The sequence below is a fragment of the Electrophorus electricus genome, chromosome 4 (genome assembly GCF_041902795.1).
Source record: "Electrophorus electricus isolate QZ-2024a chromosome 4, ASM4190279v1, whole genome shotgun sequence".
In the NCBI taxonomy this organism is placed as follows: domain Eukaryota; kingdom Metazoa; phylum Chordata; class Actinopteri; order Gymnotiformes; family Gymnotidae; genus Electrophorus; species Electrophorus electricus.
In genome coordinates, this window is record NC_137500.1 from 23,944,213 (window position 1) to 23,963,416 (window position 19,204).

The 19,204-nt window shown below is 39.7% G+C and overlaps 1 protein-coding gene and 1 pseudogene across 3 annotated transcripts in view; both read left to right on the forward strand.

Annotated features, from left to right (window-relative positions):
• The window catches only part of LOC113586043 (leucine-rich repeat and immunoglobulin-like domain-containing nogo receptor-interacting protein 1 pseudogene), a 28,428-nt pseudogene that overhangs the window by 5,450 nt on the left and 3,774 nt on the right, over positions 1–19,204 (forward strand). The gene's annotated exons all lie outside the window — the stretch shown is intronic.
• LOC113586042 (leucine-rich repeat and immunoglobulin-like domain-containing nogo receptor-interacting protein 1) lies at positions 2,866–9,693 on the forward strand. The gene is made up of 2 exons (XM_027023896.3): positions 2,866–3,535; positions 6,218–9,693. Exon 2 carries the CDS (start codon positions 6,238–6,240, stop codon positions 8,089–8,091), a length of 1,854 nt encoding a protein of 617 aa, XP_026879697.1. The 5' UTR covers positions 2,866–3,535; positions 6,218–6,237; the 3' UTR covers positions 8,092–9,693.

Consider the following 19,204-nt stretch of genomic DNA (forward strand, 5'->3'; position numbering starts at 1 on the left):
AATACATCTGCTACTCTTGATATTGCATAAACACACACACACACACACACACACACACACACACACACACACACACACACACAGGCACGCACGCATTCACACGCGCACACACACCCATACACACACACAGGCACGCATGCATGCACACGCACACACACACACACACACACACACACAAACACACACACACACAAACACACACACACACATACTGTGTCCCAAGTTACCTAAAACAGCTGCTGCTTTTCTGTGAATAAGGAGTGTCTCAGGAGCACAATAAATTATTATAATATGTTGTAATTTCTCACAATATCTTTTAGACTCTTAGACTCTTCTCACTGGAAGGGCATACATGGTCCCCTTTATCATTTTGTTTTGTGTTAATGTGTTGGAACGTCTTGGAGAAGCATGCATGAAATAGTGCATGAAATTTGTTCTGTAGGAGATTTTCTGTGGTACCCTGAGTAAGACACTATGTAAAGTGTAACCACTGTGGGTAAATTCTCTGTTCCTGGCACTATTGAGCTGTGAACTCAAGATAGCAGTCTAGCATGGATGCACTACACCATGCACTAAACAACTTTAAAGCCTCAAGTTACTAATTCCACAGAATTGGGAATAAACCAAAAGCAACTATAATCAAGGTTGCAATATTTTCACCCAAAAACATGCTCCCCAAAACTAAACAAAAAGCATGGTAGTGGTGTTAAAATCACTTGGAGAATTTAGATGCAAATTGGACAGCATAGCTGACCACCTGGGTAAGACGGCCAACTCTGTCACTGCCTCGGAAGGCAATGTGTCAGTAGTCAAGCGAAACGTCACTGCTAATACCTTATGGATGAAAGAAGCTGAAAACCGAACAATGTCAGCAGAGGAACAGCTGGAAAAAAAAGACTGAATAAACCAATGGCATGAAGTAAATCTCCTGAATTGGACGGAACACCTGGGAAATCAGAATTTCAGGAAAAATGTATTGCTCAGTCTCCGAGAGGGCATTGAGTGTAGCCAACCACTGCTGGAGACTGTACAGGACTTGCTGCCAAAGAAAAAAACCTATGGATTTCGGTATGGATTATGATGAGTAAAATGAGAATCCTCCACAACTTAAAAATACACTTATTTTCCTCAACAAAAGAAACAGAGGATTTTCACCTCGGACATTTATTTGAGGGCTCTTATTGGCAGTGGGAGCTACACACTTAAATTATCTGGTACTGGCTGTTTACAAGACATAAGTTTATTTGAATGAACATTTATGGTAAGATATACTAGCAATAATGCAATATTGACTTGTGTTATGCAGGTTGAATATATGTTCTAAGATATAACAAAGTACATATTTGATGGATACCACTAGTTACCTGTACAGTTAGGCTTGCATAGGTCAACTGAGTTGAGGAGCACAACCACACAGTCCTACAAATTTGTGGAATTGTATGTATTTTTTTCCCTTTATGTAGAATATGTTATGCATTCAGCAAAGCAGTAATACCTTTTACCCCATTGCTTTGTACATTTGATATGTGCTAAATATGGAATGAACAAACAGTTATACAGTAAAAGGCACAAGCTGGAATGTTAGGAGATTTTGAAAAAGCTTCCTTCGGATTTTTCTACACAAAGCTAATAGCAAGTGACAAATTGAATAGTTCTTAAAGTGCTCACTTTGGAGCTATCTACTCACCAGGGTGTCACAGATGCTGTTCAGACTGACTATGGAGCCCTATGACCATGACAGTAAGAATGCAGACAAGATTGATGTGCATCCAACCAGGAGGACAGGAGCATAAAATATCCAGCAAATGCGGATGACATTATTATTTTTAGCACATCCAACCATAAGTATTCCAAAATAAGTATTCCTCAATGGAGGCATTTCCAGTATGGATGACTACTGAGCAGGCTTCAGTACCAACTTCCCATTAAAACTGCATCTATTTTCTCCAAACCCAAAAAGTCTGAAAAGAACAACAGAGAACCCTTTTCTCAAAAAATATTATTGACATTTGGTATTAAGCATGTCAGCGTATTACAGATACTCCTCCCATTTCTTGCTTTTCTCTCATATGGGTTAATAAATACTTCCGGACAGGAAAAGCAGATGGGGTGGTTTTAGAAATTGGGCAGTCAAATTTGTGCAGAAAATAGGGAACCTTTATATAAATGGTGATCTGCTTACATTTTAACAGCTGTGACATACGTACTACATCCCTAAAATACACTTTTTGAACTATTTGAACGTATATTTAAAAATATTTGCAATTGATACATTTGATATTGCCAAAACATAAGCATGTAGCATGTAGTATGTGAATCACCATCACACTTAGAAAATCTTTTATATCTAAAGGAAGGAGTCAGATAACTCTATTTTACACAGCTTTGATGTCACATGATGAGGAGCGCACCACTAACAAGTTTGAGGATGGAGAATCGATGTTCAAGAAACCAAGTGGGAAATTGCATGTGTAAAGTCCTAAAAGTAATCCATTATATGAGATTGAAGCTATTACAATGTAAATGGTTAATGGGAACCTACATTAAGATGAACTAATGGTCCCCTGACATTCCTAAAATACTTATATTAAATGTTTAGAAGGACAAGGTATTCGGTTTCGTTGCATATGGGACTGTCAGAAATGACAGTTGTTCAGATGATATCTGAGCACTTCACCTAGCCAAACTATGTGTTCTGTTTATATGTCCAGAAACCTTTATTTTAAGTTCTAACAGGTAACTCTAATTGACTTTGGACTCTTGCAGTTCAGGATGATAGCTTTGTCTTGGAGAAAAATGGATAGACTCTTAATATATGAGTGAAGGAGTGTGTTGTACTGAAGAAACCGACTTACAATACTAGAATAAGGGCAGGAGAATTTGAAAAAGTGTGGAAACCTTTAGTAGAGTTTCTTGGATATCAAGTTGCCCCATCATTTTAAAACTCCTGTAAGTTGAATGATGTTATGTTGTTTTGATTAGTATGTGACTTTTTAAAAGTTATTATTTTTTGAAAATGGTGAAATTATGTATCATGGCTCTGAAATATATACAAAATGTAAAAATATTCTTAAAAAAAATTTAAAAAAACCTCAGTTAAATAAGTGTTTGACTCCTCTGGATATGTCAGCAGGTTTGATTATTTGATTATTTGGTCCCATATTGTACACTTTTCCACTATCTTATTTATTTATTTATTTATTTTGAGAACCTTTTACAAGATTTGTGTTCTTTCATGTACCAAGAACATAAAAGTGCATTTCTATGTCCCTTACCATGGAACAGTTTTTGGTACTGCGCCTTTAAGGTATATTAACGTTAATGTCCTCCGTTCTGGTTAGCTTTGTTGCATGCAAAATGTGATACGCTATGCCCCGCTAGCAACATGTGTTGAACTGGAGCGAAAACACTCGACTAACTAAGTATTGGCAACTGTTCAACGTAATGTGATCCGACCATTTGCGTTTGCGACAGAAAGAACAGAAGACAACGAACCAGCTTCACAACCGAGATTACAGCAGGACGTTACAGAATGGTAAATTCTCAATTTATGTATTTGTTATTCAGTGCTATTACAGTATATAATAGTTCAAAGCAATGTGTAGTGCAATACAATTCAGCAACATTTCTTGCAAATAAATCCAAATTGACTGGTTTAGCTACATTTTCTAAAAGTGGACTGTTCATAAAGCAGGAGCCAGATTTCCACTTGGCCTATGATAAAGTAATGTGAACGGCTCCATCGTTTGGTAATTCTTCTTTAAGCAATCATACAATCTTTTGTGACTGGTTTTGCCATGAGTTACTAATATTTAAGTCTTTTGGGAGTGTATATTTTATTTTGAAAGTTTTCTATATGTCTCCCGGTACCTAGCTCTGCTATGAAAAGTTTGGTTTACTGTGGTGTTCACATGCTCTTTATGCAGTTCTTTTGCAGGAAGTCACATACAAATACATCCATGATTTTCACAATCATGGGGAAGTTCAAATGGCTTTTAAATGAGCTCACCTTCTTCAAATAGTGTGGATATAGGCCGGGGCCATTGGATTTGATACTCTTCCAATATTTACAAACACCACTCAACACCTTTATGATGGTGAAGAATTGTTGTTTTTGACAATATGGGCCCTTTAATTTGAAAGTTCCCTTTTATAGTGCAATGGACAGATTTTTCAGGCATAGATAATTTTCTTTTCCTTAGCAATAGTGTATAATAACTTTTATGAGGCCAAGCAGATTTTTTTATTTAATTTTTTTATTTGTTGATTAATTTTATAAGAAACAAATTAATGCTGAATCATGGTTAGTGCTGGTAAAGGTTAAAGGCTCCATTTAAAAGCATGTGATTTGTCTCACCCATATAAAACATCTTTCAACACAGACATTATTGAAATTTACACATTTATTTAAAAATGCGTCTAACAGCCACTGTATATTGTGGTAGTCTACGTGTGACTAGGGTAGCTCAGTGGTTAAGGTACGCAGCTTGTAATCAGAAAATTGTCACTTCAAGCCCCACCACTGTTAAGTTGTCACTGTTAGGTCCCTGAGCAAGGCCCTTAACTCTCAATTCATCAAGTTGTATTTAGTCACTAATATAAGTTCTAAGTCACTTTGGATAAAAGTGTCAGGAAAATGTAATCACAGTGCTAAAATAATTGTACAAAATCCTATGGTGGAGCTGTTTAATCATAAAATAATGCCTACATAGTTCAACATTGGCTAAACCCCACCTGTACCTATGACATCCATATTTATGAAGAGGTGACAGTTACAATGGGACAGTAACACATAGTAAACAAATGGTTACATAATCTTGTTATAAAGATTCTGGATTTAAATGGACACAACTGAGTTCTCTTAAAGTGACATGTTCTTAATATAAACCTAGAGATCCTAAAATTTGAAATGGGTATATTGACCTATGGGTTTTATTACGCCTTTGTGGAATTCTAAATGTTTGGAACTTCACTACTGTGAAACTTCACTAATTCTCAAACTTTTTCATTATCTGAAATTCAACATCTAGGACATATGTCATTACTGTGCATCTTGCAGGAACCTAAACCATAACTTAAATCAATCCAATGACAAATATATTTATTTTAGAAATCATGGTAAGGTTATCATAATTAACAGAAATTCTGCTTTTATCAAATAAAATGGATGATTTGAAATGTTTCAGTTTATGGTTCCAAGGCACAATCAGTTCCAGTCATTACTGAAAAAATCTTTGAGAAATTTGTGCCACCTGATGTAAAATCACTTTCATCTTTCGTGTGTATGTGTGTGTGTGCGTGTGCATGCGTGTGTGTGTTATATGTAAAACATATACATATAAGAATTTTTCATCAGGATGTACATGTAAAACAAAAAGGCTTATATCTAAAACAATTTTACACTTTTTAAAATTTACAATTTTACACAACCTATACAAAAGAAATCTGGCTTTAAAGTAGTAACTCACCACTATTAAGTCCTATATATTAAACATTTAAAATTCTCTGAAAATTAATAATCTGAAAATGATTCAAAGTGCCTCACCACAGATATTCATGCATTTTTCCCCACTGACGCTTCCATTAGTGTTAGCTATGAAGAAAACATCTCCCACAATGCAATGGGCCAGCTTGCTGCACACTCAAAGGTATCACCCCAGATCACCTAAAGGGCATGTTTGTGTGTCAGCATATAGTCTACATAATCTCCAGAATCAGTCACTGAAAAGGAACATTTTGTTTTGCAGTCCTATATTTATCTATCCTTCCATCTATCCATCTATGTATCTAAAAAATAGATAGCCTTTGGTGGGCAGGAGATATTTTTAAGCCATACAATAAAAACAAAATATCAAAAACAACAACAAAATATGTCAGGTCCCATCATGGGCAATTTGTTAATTTGTGCACTATTCATGAAGACACTGCCAGCCCACGCATGACTACAAAGTTATGGGAAAGCAAATCCACTCCAAGGAGAACCAATAAGCAGCTAGTCAATATTTCCTTATCACAAAGAAAACATACTAAATTTAAGGGCTGTAGCTTTAAGCTCCAGAAGCTGTAGTTTTGTTTATCTTTTTCTAAGCTAAAACTTTGTACAACATATACCAATAAATGAAAAAAATTATTTAAATGAACTCCCTTGATTAACAAATAATTTTAAAATGTGTAGAATAATAACTAGTTTTCACTCTAGTTTTTATTCTTGTTGTAGGCAGAACTCCAGATGTCCAGATGTGTGTGCAGGCTACAGATTGGCCAGGGATGTATTGGATGTCAGTCCTCTTGTGGATAGTGGGTGTGGCAGGAGCTTGGGACTCACCCTGGCCCTGCCCTCAGCGTTGTGAGTGCTTACATGAACTTCTCATTGTCAACTGTTCTTCAGTTCACATGACCTCTGTACCTGAGGGCATCTACGCAAAGAGCCTACACCTCAACCTGTCGAATAATCATCTTAAGATACTTGAACGGCGGCAGTTCTCCAACCTGGCAGAGCTACAGGAGCTTGACCTGAGTGAGAACATGCTTTCAATTATCAAGTTCGAAGCATTCCTTGGTCTGCGGCGCCTACTGACTCTGCGGCTGTCCCAGAACCGGCTCAAGATTATTCCACTTGGTGTGTTTTCTGGACTTCTGAGTCTTCGCCTGCTGGACATCAGCAAGAATGAGATCCTCATCTTCCTGGACCACACATTCCGTGACATGGCATCTTTGCAGAAGCTGGATGCCAGCAGGAATGATATTGTGTTTATCTCCAAGCTTGCCTTCAGTGGCCTCCTGAACCTACAGGAGCTGAACCTAGACAGGTGTAACATCACATCAGCGCCAGCTTTGGCATTGTCTCAGCTTACTGGACTGACACGGCTGCAGTTCTGCTGGGTTGGCTATACAGTACTGCCCAACAACTCGTTCAGGTGGCTGGGCTGGGTAAGGGAGCTGACCATTTCCAACTGCCCCTGGCTGGGATCACTAGCCACCAAAAGCCTGATTGGCCTAAACCTAACTTCCTTGACACTCAGCTACTGCAACCTGAGCTCTGTTCCCTATGTCCCTCTGCAACACTTGGTCTACCTGCGCTACTTGGACCTGTCCTATAACCCCATCACCTCCATCCAGCCTAACCTGCTGGGAGACCTTCTTCAGCTGCAGGAGTTCCACTTGGTTGGTGGGAGCTTGCAGAAGGTGGAGCCGAGAGCATTTCAAGGACTTGTCCACTTCCGCCTGCTTAATGTGTCATCCAATCAACTGTCAACACTAGAGGAGATGGCCTTCCACTCAATGAAGACTCTCCAGGTGCTAAGGCTTGATGGGAACCCACTCACCTGTGACTGTCGCTTGCTCTGGGTACTGCACAACCGTTTGGATTTGGACTTTGACGGGGTGCCACCTGTATGTGCCTTACCTGTGTATATGCAAGGCAGAACATTTTTGGACTTCAGTGCGGCTGAAGTGCCAAGGCTGTTCACCTGTCGGCAGGCACGTATTCTGAACCGCAAGCCCCAGGAAGTGCGCACTGATGAGGGCCATACGGTCCAGTTCTTCTGCCAGGTGGATGGAGACCCCACCCCCTCCATCATTTGGGTGAGCCCCCACCGCACCCTCCTAACTACTACCGGTCGGATCCGTGTGCTCTCCAATGGAACTCTTGAGGTGCGGTACGCACAGGTGCAGGATAGCGGATACTACTACTGCTTTGCCTCCAATACAGCGGGAAACGACAGCATTTCCATTAGTCTGCGGGTCTGCGGCTCTCCTGAATCTTCATACCAAAATCACTCTCCCCAGTTCTTCTTGGAGGGGTGGAATCTGGCAGCCATCATTCCATCAGACAACCCAACAGTCAGCACCTCCCAGGGTATTCCATTTGACATGAAGACACTGGTGATTGTGATGACGATGGGCTCTGTGTCATTCCTGAGCTCTGTGGCAGTCTGCTTTGTGTTCATCTTCTTCTGGAGCCAGAGCAAAGGGAAAATCAAACACACAGCCAAAGTATCCTTTGTACCTCGCAGTGCAGCAATAGCAACAGAGAAAGCAGAGAGAGCAGAGGCTAACATGGAGACCGCCAAACTCACCATGAGGCTCTGAGCAGACCTAGCAACATCAAGCCCTGATTTGCTCTTTGGTTAAAATCAAATATTCAGTTGGTTTGATTGACACATTTTAGGCTTATTTACAACATTTGTCAATTGTGTCTTTCAATTTGTTATTTAGTTTTGTTTATAATTATGCTATATCATCCCTGTCTTTAAATCTTCTTATTCTGATGCTACAAAAAGGCATTTTTGAGATGAAGATTAAGATTAACAAAGGCACGGTACTCTGTAATTATTGTTGATTAATGTCAGCACTGACTGGGAAGGAATAGTGTTGCAGGACAGACCCATCCCACTGACTGATGAAATTAATTAATGCAGGCTTTTAGTTTATCCTAGGATCCAACACTGTGTGGTATATTGTACTCGCTGCACTATTAGTGGTGCAGAAAACTGATGTGCACGTGTGATGGACTCATGACTTATGTTTGAGGACAGCACATTTTATAATCTTTGCCACAATTAAAATTTAGAACTACATAAAATTCTATTAATTATTAGCAAAAGCAGCAACCCTTTATGGTTTTAAATACTTCACCTTTAGCTTCTGTTCATTGCACTTTTCTTTTGTGTGTAAATAAAAAACAAAAACAAACCAATAAACTAAATAAAGAATTAAGTACCGATCAGCACTTCTTGTAAAACAACAAACATTTTTTGTGGACCAAAATGATTTCTTTGATAGTACATTTCATGTTCTGTTCATAGATCAAAGCACTTCAGCCTGTTTTTGTTGTACCGGTCCACATTTGGAGACTTTTCTGAGAAGCTAGAGGAACTGGTGTGTGCGGGAACTAAACTATCTTAGTCCATCGCAGCTAGCCCACAAGTTTTATTTAAAAAACACAGGAAGACTTAAAGACTAAGAATACTTAATGACTAAGAAGACATTGGGCAAACTGAAAGCTCCATGGAGAAACATGATGACAGCACAAGTAGAAAAAATACAACTGTAAACAAAGCTTTTCTAACTTTAATCAGGGATGGGCATTGCCCCCAAAGATTCTCTCTGCCCAACCATGCACATTGCAAACAAGGCCGTTTTTCTTTAACTTGTGCCATTCTCTCTGAACCAATCACAAAACAGTGTTTTTGCTGTTCATTGTAAAGTTATTTCCGATTGACTGTTTGAAATCTAAGACTAGCATCATAGAGCTCAGCAGAGCAGACAGGTTTGAATTTTCACTACAAAGAGGAGTGGTAGCTATTGGGGTAATTTAAACAGTTTTACGAGTTTAAACACATCCACACAGTAATGTTCGTTTTTAATTTTGGTGATTTATTGCTTGATATTTCTTTCACATTTCTAACTATATTTACTTTTAATATTTTTGGTGCTTGCCTTATAAACTTGTTTTATTAGCAGTTAGCCATTAGATAGTAGCAGCTGTTCTCCATTAGCTTGGCCTGTTACTGTAATTCAAGTGTTTTTTCGTGTGTATATATATATATTTTTATTTTGTGCATTTGACATGTAATAAACCCATATTGATATGAAAACTTAGAATGGCTCACTTTCTGATTTAAAAAGCCCAGCTACAATTCCTTCCCTGAGGCATTTATGTGATTTACATACACAGATGTAATGTAACGTTAGCCCCACTGCTAGCATTAACATCTCAAAAAATGTGCTTAGCAGTTCTCTTGATGATGCAGCTTACAGTGTAAAGTTTTATATTAGTCTATTTTATTTGTACCTTTTATTCAGTTGTTAAAGCAGTTCCCTAAGATTATAGTAACAGATTTTCAGTTTTTTTCAGTTTAACTCAAACAACTTTCACTGGCTGTTCTTTGTGAAGAAAGTCGACAGATCTTGGTGTCTTTATAATGTTATCCAAGGCATAGAGGCCTGAGGCACCAAACCTTCCACGGAGTTAGCAATGAAACAGTAAGCCTACCAAAATTCTGGTGAACATGAAGAATTCCTTATATACCCAAGATAATTGGTCTGTAAATTAGTTCTGTAAAAATAGTTCTGCCGTTTAAATTATGACTAAAGGCATGCCCATCCCAGCCAAAATAGTCTAGAACCAGGGCTGACAGATATACCTGCCTTTTGCACAGGATGATTACAGCCAAGTAGACAAACTCTGACAGTGTTTGGAGCACATAATAACTGGATGAGGCAGAATTTCCTTCAGTTAAATGAAGACAAAACAGAAGTTATGATATTAGGCAACAAGAGCATCTTAAAATTAGTGCACATCTTGAATCTTGAGAGCTTAAAACTAAAGACCTATTGAGAAATCTCAGCATAGACTCAGACCTCACCTTTAGTAGTGCCATCAAATAAGTAACCAACACATACTTAAGAATATAGCTAACATCAAAGGCTTAATGTCCAAATTAGACATAGAGAAACCCATGTGTGTTGTTTTCTCCAGCTGTACTGACTTCTATAATGGTTTGCCTAACTGGAATCCCCCAAAGGTCTATTGAACGGCTACAACTTTTTTAGAATCCTGTAAGAGTTTTAATCAGGACAGACAGAAGAGAGCACATTAGTCCAGTTCTAACTATTCTTCAACTATAATCTACAAATGACTGAATGGATTAGATCCAGAATAATTTTATAGTAGGTCTGTTAGACCTACACAAGCCAGCCTAGAATTCAGGCATGGTCAAACAGTGTTTAGCTCTTATGCTACACATAAGAACCAACTCCCAGTCCACTTAGATGTGCCCTAAATGTAGCAATTTTTCAATCCAGGTTAAAAACATTTCTGTTCTCTTGTAGGTATTGTTGAGTTCTTGCACTTGGTTCTGTTACATTTATTTTTTATTATTGCATTTTAGTCTTTTGATTTAGTATTTTCCCTATTTTAATTCGTTATTCAATTACTTATTTTTCTCCTTGCCATTTAAATCAATTTCCCTGTTTTTTTTAGTTTTTTTTCATTTAAATTAAACATTTTGTGCTTTACATGACTTCATGTAGTTTTTTTTTATTTCATTTTGCAAGTGAATTTGTAAATGAAATGAAATCCTTCATATACTTCCTTTTCTTATTCTTCATATTCTCTCACCTTGCCAACCTTCTCAGCTTCTGTTTCTCTTGCCTAAAGTTGGTTACGAAGCCGCAGCTGTTCGGCCCTTTAGAGGAGCCTCTGAGAGGCATATAAGGCAGATCTGACTGTACCTGGATGAGACTACCAATGTTTAAAACAAATTTTTTAAATACTGCCAGATGGCCATATTTAATATATAGTTGAAAAATATGACCCTTTGTTCCTAGTGTACAAATTTTGAAAATTATAAGGTTACCAAGTGAAACATTATAACTTTCCCTCATTTTCACTCTAGGATTCTTTCTAAGCCTGAGTTCATTACAATATTCTTTCTAAGACTTATCTGGGCGATTTTCTGGCTGTAATTGCTTGAACACTTAGTAATTTTCTAACCAGCATGGGCTACCCTCTCCCTCTTAGAAACCCTATTCAGAGTCAAAGTCTATTATTGTATGGACATTCACTGGATATCCACCCTATAGCTTCACAACTCTACTCCTCATCTCTCTTAATCACATAACTCCGTACTTCCAGGCAGACACAGCTATAATTAGTGGCAATACATTTTAATTCAGTAGACCTGAGTGATCATTTTCAGGAACATCTATAGGCTAATAATACATTTTCAGTCAATTCTGTGTACTCGAAGCTAACTTCTCCATAGCACACTTTTAAAATAAATTGCTATAATAAATAAATAGATACATTTTAAAAGGCAGGTGTCATAAAATCAAAATAGCAAACAGGATATAATTGCAAGAAGACATTATTTGAGTTACAGACAATCTCAGAGGCAAAAAACAGGCAGAGGGTCAAGCAATGAACAATCATCAACAAATCGGCCAAACCGAGCAGAGTCGGGAGACAAAAGAACCAGGTCAAACACAAAGAAGGAAATAGCACTGTTGGTAATATATGCTTGTAGCAAACACAAGAGACTTTACCACAGGTACACCCAAACAGGGTTTTAAATATGGAAGGGACGTGGGTGTGGCCAGTGATCTGTGAGAGAGGAAGGATGCTGGATGGAGCTGTGGTAGGTGATGCGGAGATGTGGTTATAGCAGATCTTTTGGCCACTCATTAATGATGCCCATATACCAGGGGTTGCAGGGTTCTCGTCCATTCAGTCAGTAAACTGGCTATAAAATGGAGAGGAGTTTGTTTGGTGCAGTTATACAGTTGGTGTATCCAGTAAAGTTAATGCAAGGCATGATGTACCAGTGGCATATATTGATGCTGAATCAAAATAGAAACAACCTAAATTCTTCATGATTTTCATTCATAATTTTAAAAATTTAGTTGCAAAGAATATTTCGACTAGCTTGAGATTGATGTAGGACATGTTCATGAATAAAAATGAGCAAATTTGTTTATTGCCACAGAACTGTGGGAGAGCTGGCTGACATGGGCTAAGGACACTTTAACTAAAAGTATTTAATAGTAAGGGAATTTAAATGATCATTCTGCCAGACAATGTGTAAACTACATGTGAGTTTAAGTGATGGGTTTGTTAAAACAATGACCGTCTGGGTCTAAGGGTGTTTTCTTCTTAAAGTCACCTTAAAGGCACTTAACATAATACTCATATGTTTCCTATAAAAATGTACAGAACGTACCTCATGGTAATGAGGTACCATCTGACCTAGATCATTGTGTAAAGAGATAATATGGCCCTAAAGATGAAAATCCAGTTTTAGAAATTCTTCATATCCCTTCTGAAAACATATCTTTACTCGTGTGGACAAATTCTTTTGGTGTTTGAAATAGGTTTATCAAAGTGTTTGGTTCACATACATAGTGTAATTTATTAATAAAATAGTATATAAATGCCTAAAATGAAATGTCATAAAATCATTTATTGAGTAAAAGTGTAGTCTGTCAATTACATTCACCAAATTCTTAGAGGGATGAAATAACATGTGACTGAACAATGACATTTTACTACATACCAAACAATATCAGTATATCAATACATCAAGTTTCATGTGTGCAAATGAAAAATTATAATGGATCAACGATACCCAAAATGGAAAAAAACAGAAAAAACTCATGAACAATAACAACAACAACAAAAATAATTTACACTAAGTTTCTTTGCATGTTTTCAATTGCCATGCCATGCAGCAAAACAGCTTCTGTTCAGCTGCATACAGAAGGCCACATCACACTCCCTGCACTTCCAAGGTGTGTCCTTTCGCAGGCCTTGACTGTGTCTTTCGCACCTGGTGCTGCTGCGTCAACATCAGCTATGGGCACAGGAAGATAACCTGTGTGTGCCTTGATACGAGTTGTGTGCAGAGGCCTGCCACAGAGATCAGCGATCAGCATCTCCATGAAAGCTCTGTGCACGTCGGTTGCTTTTGTTGGACCGTACAGAGTTCCTTGTGAAGAATGAAGCTGTCGGTTGTATCAATGTCCAGAAAATGATCAAATATCTTTCCGTACCAGCGCATGGTTTTATGCTGTGCAGAGTAATACTGAATGAGCTGGTCTGACCAATGAACTCCACCTATGTGCAACCGGTGTGGGACAGGGGAATGATATCCTTGTCCTGGAGCCATCTTGCTGTTTAATCCTCCTCTGAACAGTTTCACCAAAATGCGCTGTGTGAATTGTGGGGCAGAGTGATACCTCCCTCATGTCCATCCATTTGACATAAACAATGGGACCATCCTATATCCATCTCATTGAGCCCCTCTCTGAGCTTTTAGTGAGAGCATTCCTATCTGTCTGCGGGCAGGCCCTGCGGGTCTCCCTGCAAGTCCCGCAGGTGGAAAATCGGCGCTCATAGAGAGCCCTGAAGAGACTGGGGCTAGAATAAAAATTGTCCATGTATATGTGGTAGCCTGTGCCCAGGTAACCTGGCTGCACAAGGGGCATGTCCATGTCCAGATGGGATGTCATTTTTGCCAGTGTAAATGGAAAAGTCAACTGTGTAGTCAACCAAGACGAACAGTTTGATTCCCTATTTTGTGTGTTTTGCCTTCATGTACTGGGCCATCCCAGTCTTAGCCTTGGAGACAACCATTCTTTCATCCATAGCCAGCTCTCTGTGGGGATGATAAATTGATTTGCATGTATTTTTGAGGGTGTCCAACAGAGGTTTTAGCAGGAAGAGTCTATCATGCTGCGCCATGCACTTTTTCTGTCATTATGGACATCTTCATCAGGGTTGCTAATATGAAGATTCCAAGATATTGTTCTGTATCTGTCCCATGACATGACCTACGATGGCAGAGGTGATCGTGCTTCCAGTAATCAGCAATGTACAGAAGCAGCCCTGTGTATTTATAAACATCCCCTACATCCAAGTCGATCCATTTGTACTTCTTTCCCTGTGATATATTTTTAGCAGCCTGCTTGTTTGTGTTTTGGCACTGTGTTTGTACTGTTTGTACAGGGAAGAAAAGTTTGAAGAGCTCAAGGGTTGTCTACGTGGAGGTATAAATGAGCTGTGGTCCTGGTGTCCTAGCTGATTGAAACCTGGCACAGAAGGAACTGTGTCCAGGTCTTTGTCTGTCTTCCAGGGCAACGTAGCTAGCTGATGTGTAGGTGGGGGCGCTGGTGGCTGTGGTGAAAGAACTGTGGTTGACTGCGGACGTGCACCCCCGCGTGTGTCTCGAGGCCAGGGACACGGTTACAGTGCCTGTGCTGACTGTAGGCGTTGCAGCACAGCGCCGAAAGCATTTATGTGAAGGCGCTTCTGTCTATGTATGTATGCGCCCGTTGTCTGTCCGTGTTTGTAGGTGCATCACTCCATGGGGAAACTGTAGTACTGACCCGAGAGAGGCACGCACTTTGCCTCTCTCCCTGTCTGGTGAGGGTCTCCCAGGTGGGAGGGTCCTGGCCTGCCTTGTGCTGGGTGGGCACCGGGCATGGCCGTACTGTGTATATGTGTGTGTACGGCAGCCTGGAGTTCGCTATCCCGGAAGGGGGAAGCGTCGGGAAACATGTCCCTGGGGAGGGGTTGTCATCAGGGAATGTCTCCCCCCACGCAGGGTGTGCTGGACTGCCCTGAAGGAGGCAGAGATCCTGCCTCCCTCCCTCCTGTTGAGAGGTCTCCCGGGACATCGGTTCCTTGCCCACCTCATGTTGGGTGGGCACCAGGCAAAGCCGTACTGTGTGTGTACACGGCGGCCTGGGGCTTGTAGTCCTTGGGAGGGCGTTCTGTCACGGGACGCCCCCCCCCCCCGAGTCACGTGATACGGTCTGCGGCGTGTGGGGGGGGTTCATTCATGTTTGTAGCCACACCCCAGTGAAGGCACGCACCTGTACGGGGTTAAGTGTTAGCGTGCGTCTGTCTATTTAAACCCCCGTCAGTGCGTCCCTCACCATTGGTCTTTGTTTGTTTGTTAGCATTTGAATGTAATACCCCGAATCATGTTTGTCTAGCCTGTGTTAAATGTTAAAGGCGTTAGTGTTGAGTGTGGATCGTTAATGTTATTTGTGATTGCCACCATCTTCTATATGTTTGTGTCATTAAATGTTTCACTCCGTCGAGAGAGTCTGTGCGTCCTGCTCCACGCCCTTCGGCACTCGTGCATTCGTTAAAGTTATAGCGATATTGTAAAGTAAATTCACTTACCCATCTTCAAACGGATCTCTTTTACTTTCGTATTCTTCTTCATCAAATTGATCAAACCCCTCAGGATCTGAAGTTCCGTTATCTTCGTCGCTACATTCCAAAATCGGTTCGGCAAAATCAGCATCTGTTAGCTTTTTGCACATCATCCCACTAGACATCGCGGATGCCAAATGAATGAAGGGTTAAACCGTTAGTGATTTCCTGATTAACTGTTGGTCAGTTTCATACATCAATCCACCAATCACACACACGGCGAGAGCAGCTAGATAAATCCTTAGAGATTTCTTTAGTGTCAGTTTCTCAAACACACGAATCACACGGTGAGAGGTAGATGACATGTATCTTAACCTGTGTCCATAGTCTCATAACTCCAGATACAAGTGACATCCAATCCAAAAACTGAAAGAACATTTTTTGACCTGCATTACTGGGCTATGCTCTCAAAGGTATTAATAGAAACAACATATTTGACCCCAGAAGCTAAATCGCTCAATTACATAAATATGCATAAAAAATAAAGCTACACAAATACTAAAAATATCAGTGGCGGAGGGCTCCTATGGATGGATAGCAGTTGATGTCAAATAAAAATTTGGGGTAATCTGAAGAAAGGTTGCAAAAAATGTAAACTTCCCCAGTTTTAGGAGTACTGACACAAATGTGGCATAACAACATCCCTAAAATTGCACATCACTTTGTGTAGCACTCACCTGTGGATCTACAAGATGAAAGCGCAAACGGGTCTGCAGTAACAACTAATTAAGTACCAATTAAATCAAACTGAATTAAACCACAAAATAATTGTATGCTGATATCACTTGATTGCCAGAGTCCAGTTCCACTCTCAGGCTAGTACCCTCAAAAGCACATACACACATGATGCTGCTGTACTGAAAATGAGCAATTCTGTGTATGTTATGGCAAAGCAAACAATGTAATGTAATGAGCATGCAACCAGATGCATTTTTAAATCTGGGATTTTTTTTTAAAGCTTGATTGTTTGATTTTATCAAACAACACAGCATTCCCACACTGCATAATATGCAGTGCATATAATAAAAACAGGACCAGACAGGGATAACACAGAAAAGCCCAAAGACTTATTTCCACTGTGATCCCCATAAATAAACTTGCACATAGCAAGCATGGCACCATAATACAAAATCACTGTACATATCAATACAGTCATTTAAAATTAACAATTAAAATCCATCAGCATCATTTAAACTTTTTAAAACTAGCAATTAACCACCAAATTCCCCCACTTGTATAACCATTTCTTGGCATGTCTAAACCCTCGCAAACTATCAACCATTTTAATATGTCCTGGCAGCTGATACACAGAGTTGCTGTTGCATACATTAAAGAATGCAGACACACTCTACTTTTGCTAAGAGAGACAGAGTCTTTATTATCATTATACATTAGTAGAATGAAATTTCATTAACAGCCCAAAGCAGCAAAATATACAAATATAAATTTACATGGGTGGCAGAATGTGCAGTAAATTGTTATTAGCCTGAACGACAGTTATATATTCCCTGCATATGTAAAATGAGTGTTCATTGAATGTGTAAAAGGTGCAGAGTGTAGTGTTAAAAGTACAAGGTGACAGTCTGTGGGAGGTGGAGGAGGTAATCAGTGAGGTTTTATTGAAGCCACAGCGTTTGGAAAGAAGCTGATTCTCATTCTGCTGGTCTGTGTGTGGACAGCCCTGTACCAGATGGAAGCACATTGAAGAGGCACATTTGGCAGGCATAGACACTGGCCATGTTGGAAATGATCCTTTCTGCTGCTCTGACCATGTGATGCAGCGCCTTTGTCTTTACAGTATGCAACTGAAGTACCACATAATCACGCCTTGGGAGAGGTTGCTGTCGATGACCCTGCGGTAGAAGTTCATCAAGAGCTTTTGTGGTAGCTGAGCCTTTTTTCAGCTTCCTTAAGAAGCACTTTGTTGTGTCCTCTTTATCAGACATGAGGTGTTAGGAGAACATGTTAGGTGCCTGTTTATGTTGACACTGAGGAACTTCACACTCCTCACACATTCTACTGCTTCCCCAGATATGTGGAGGGGGAGGCGGTCTGGCTTCCTTCTGCTGAAGTTCATGATGATCTCCTTAGTCTTGGAGGTGTTAAGCACTAAGTTGTTGACTTAAGTACCAAGTTGCTGACAGCATTCTCCTAGACATTCCACCTTATTCTTGTAGGCACACTCATCGCCCTCTGAAATATGGCCCACTATTGTGGTGTCGCCTGCATATTTTATGAGGAAGAATTTGAGGAACGATTGGGGGTGCAGTCGTGTGTAAACAGGGCGACAAGCATGGGGCTCAGTACACAGTCCTGCGGGGTCACGGTTTTCAGGATATGAGGAGGTGTGGTTTCCGATCCTGAGTCTCTGTGGTCTGTCAGACATGAAGTCCACGACATCAGTACCCCAATTTGCTGACCAGTTTGTGAGGGATAATGGTGTTAAAAGTTTATTTATCACATACGTAGTGATACATGGCACAACTAGCAGTGAAATGCTTTGACGGCTGCCTGCTCACATGAAATGTGAAGATATAAAGATATATAGATAGATAATATAACTAAGAGAAAAACAGCAGACTGTAGTTACAATATATACAATGTATATACACTAATAATAAACAGTATAGGGATATAGGGATTGGCGGTGGTGAGCATTGTATGGCTGAGTGTAAAGTGCAGTGTATAGTTGAGAACAGTGTGTAGTTGAGAACAGTGTGTAGTTGAGAACAGTGTATAGCTGAGAACAGTGTGTAGTTGAGAACAGTGCATAGCTGAGAACAGTGTATAGTTGAGAACAGTGTATAGCTGAGAACAGTGTATAGCTGAGAACAGTGTATAGCTGAGAGCAATGTTGAGTAGAGTGTATAGATGAGTTTAAAGTGCAAGGTGCAGAATGTGCAAAATGGATATGCAGGATGCTACTGTGTAATTGAAAAGAAGGTCATGAATAAGCAGATAGTAATAATTAGCAATAATTATGAATGAATAAATAACAGTAATGAATAGATATTATTTATACAATAATGTATATATAATTTGTAAATAAGTAACAGTGATTAATTTATGGTGAAAAGCCAACATATGTTTTTGGTTGTTCTGGGTGTATTGGTGCCATAGTATTGGTGCCATAGAAACTGTATCCTCCATAGAGCAGTGTGACCTGTGGGCAAACTGATGCTGGTCCAAATCCAAAGGGATGATGACTTTGATGTGGGAAAGCACCAGCCTCCCAAAACATTTCATGTCTGCCGACGTTAGTGCAACTGTTCTATAGTCACTGTGGCCTTTCACAGCAGTTTTTGGGGGGATCCGGATGATTGTGGAGTTCTTAAAGCATGTTGGGATCTTTAATGCCTTTTTAAGGTTTCTTTCGGCTGATGAGTGAGCCTGTCTGTCTCTTGACCTGAAAGCCATGTCCTGACTTCTGATCAGAGCCCAGACATTGTTGTAATGGCCCGAGTGCCGCAGGGTGAG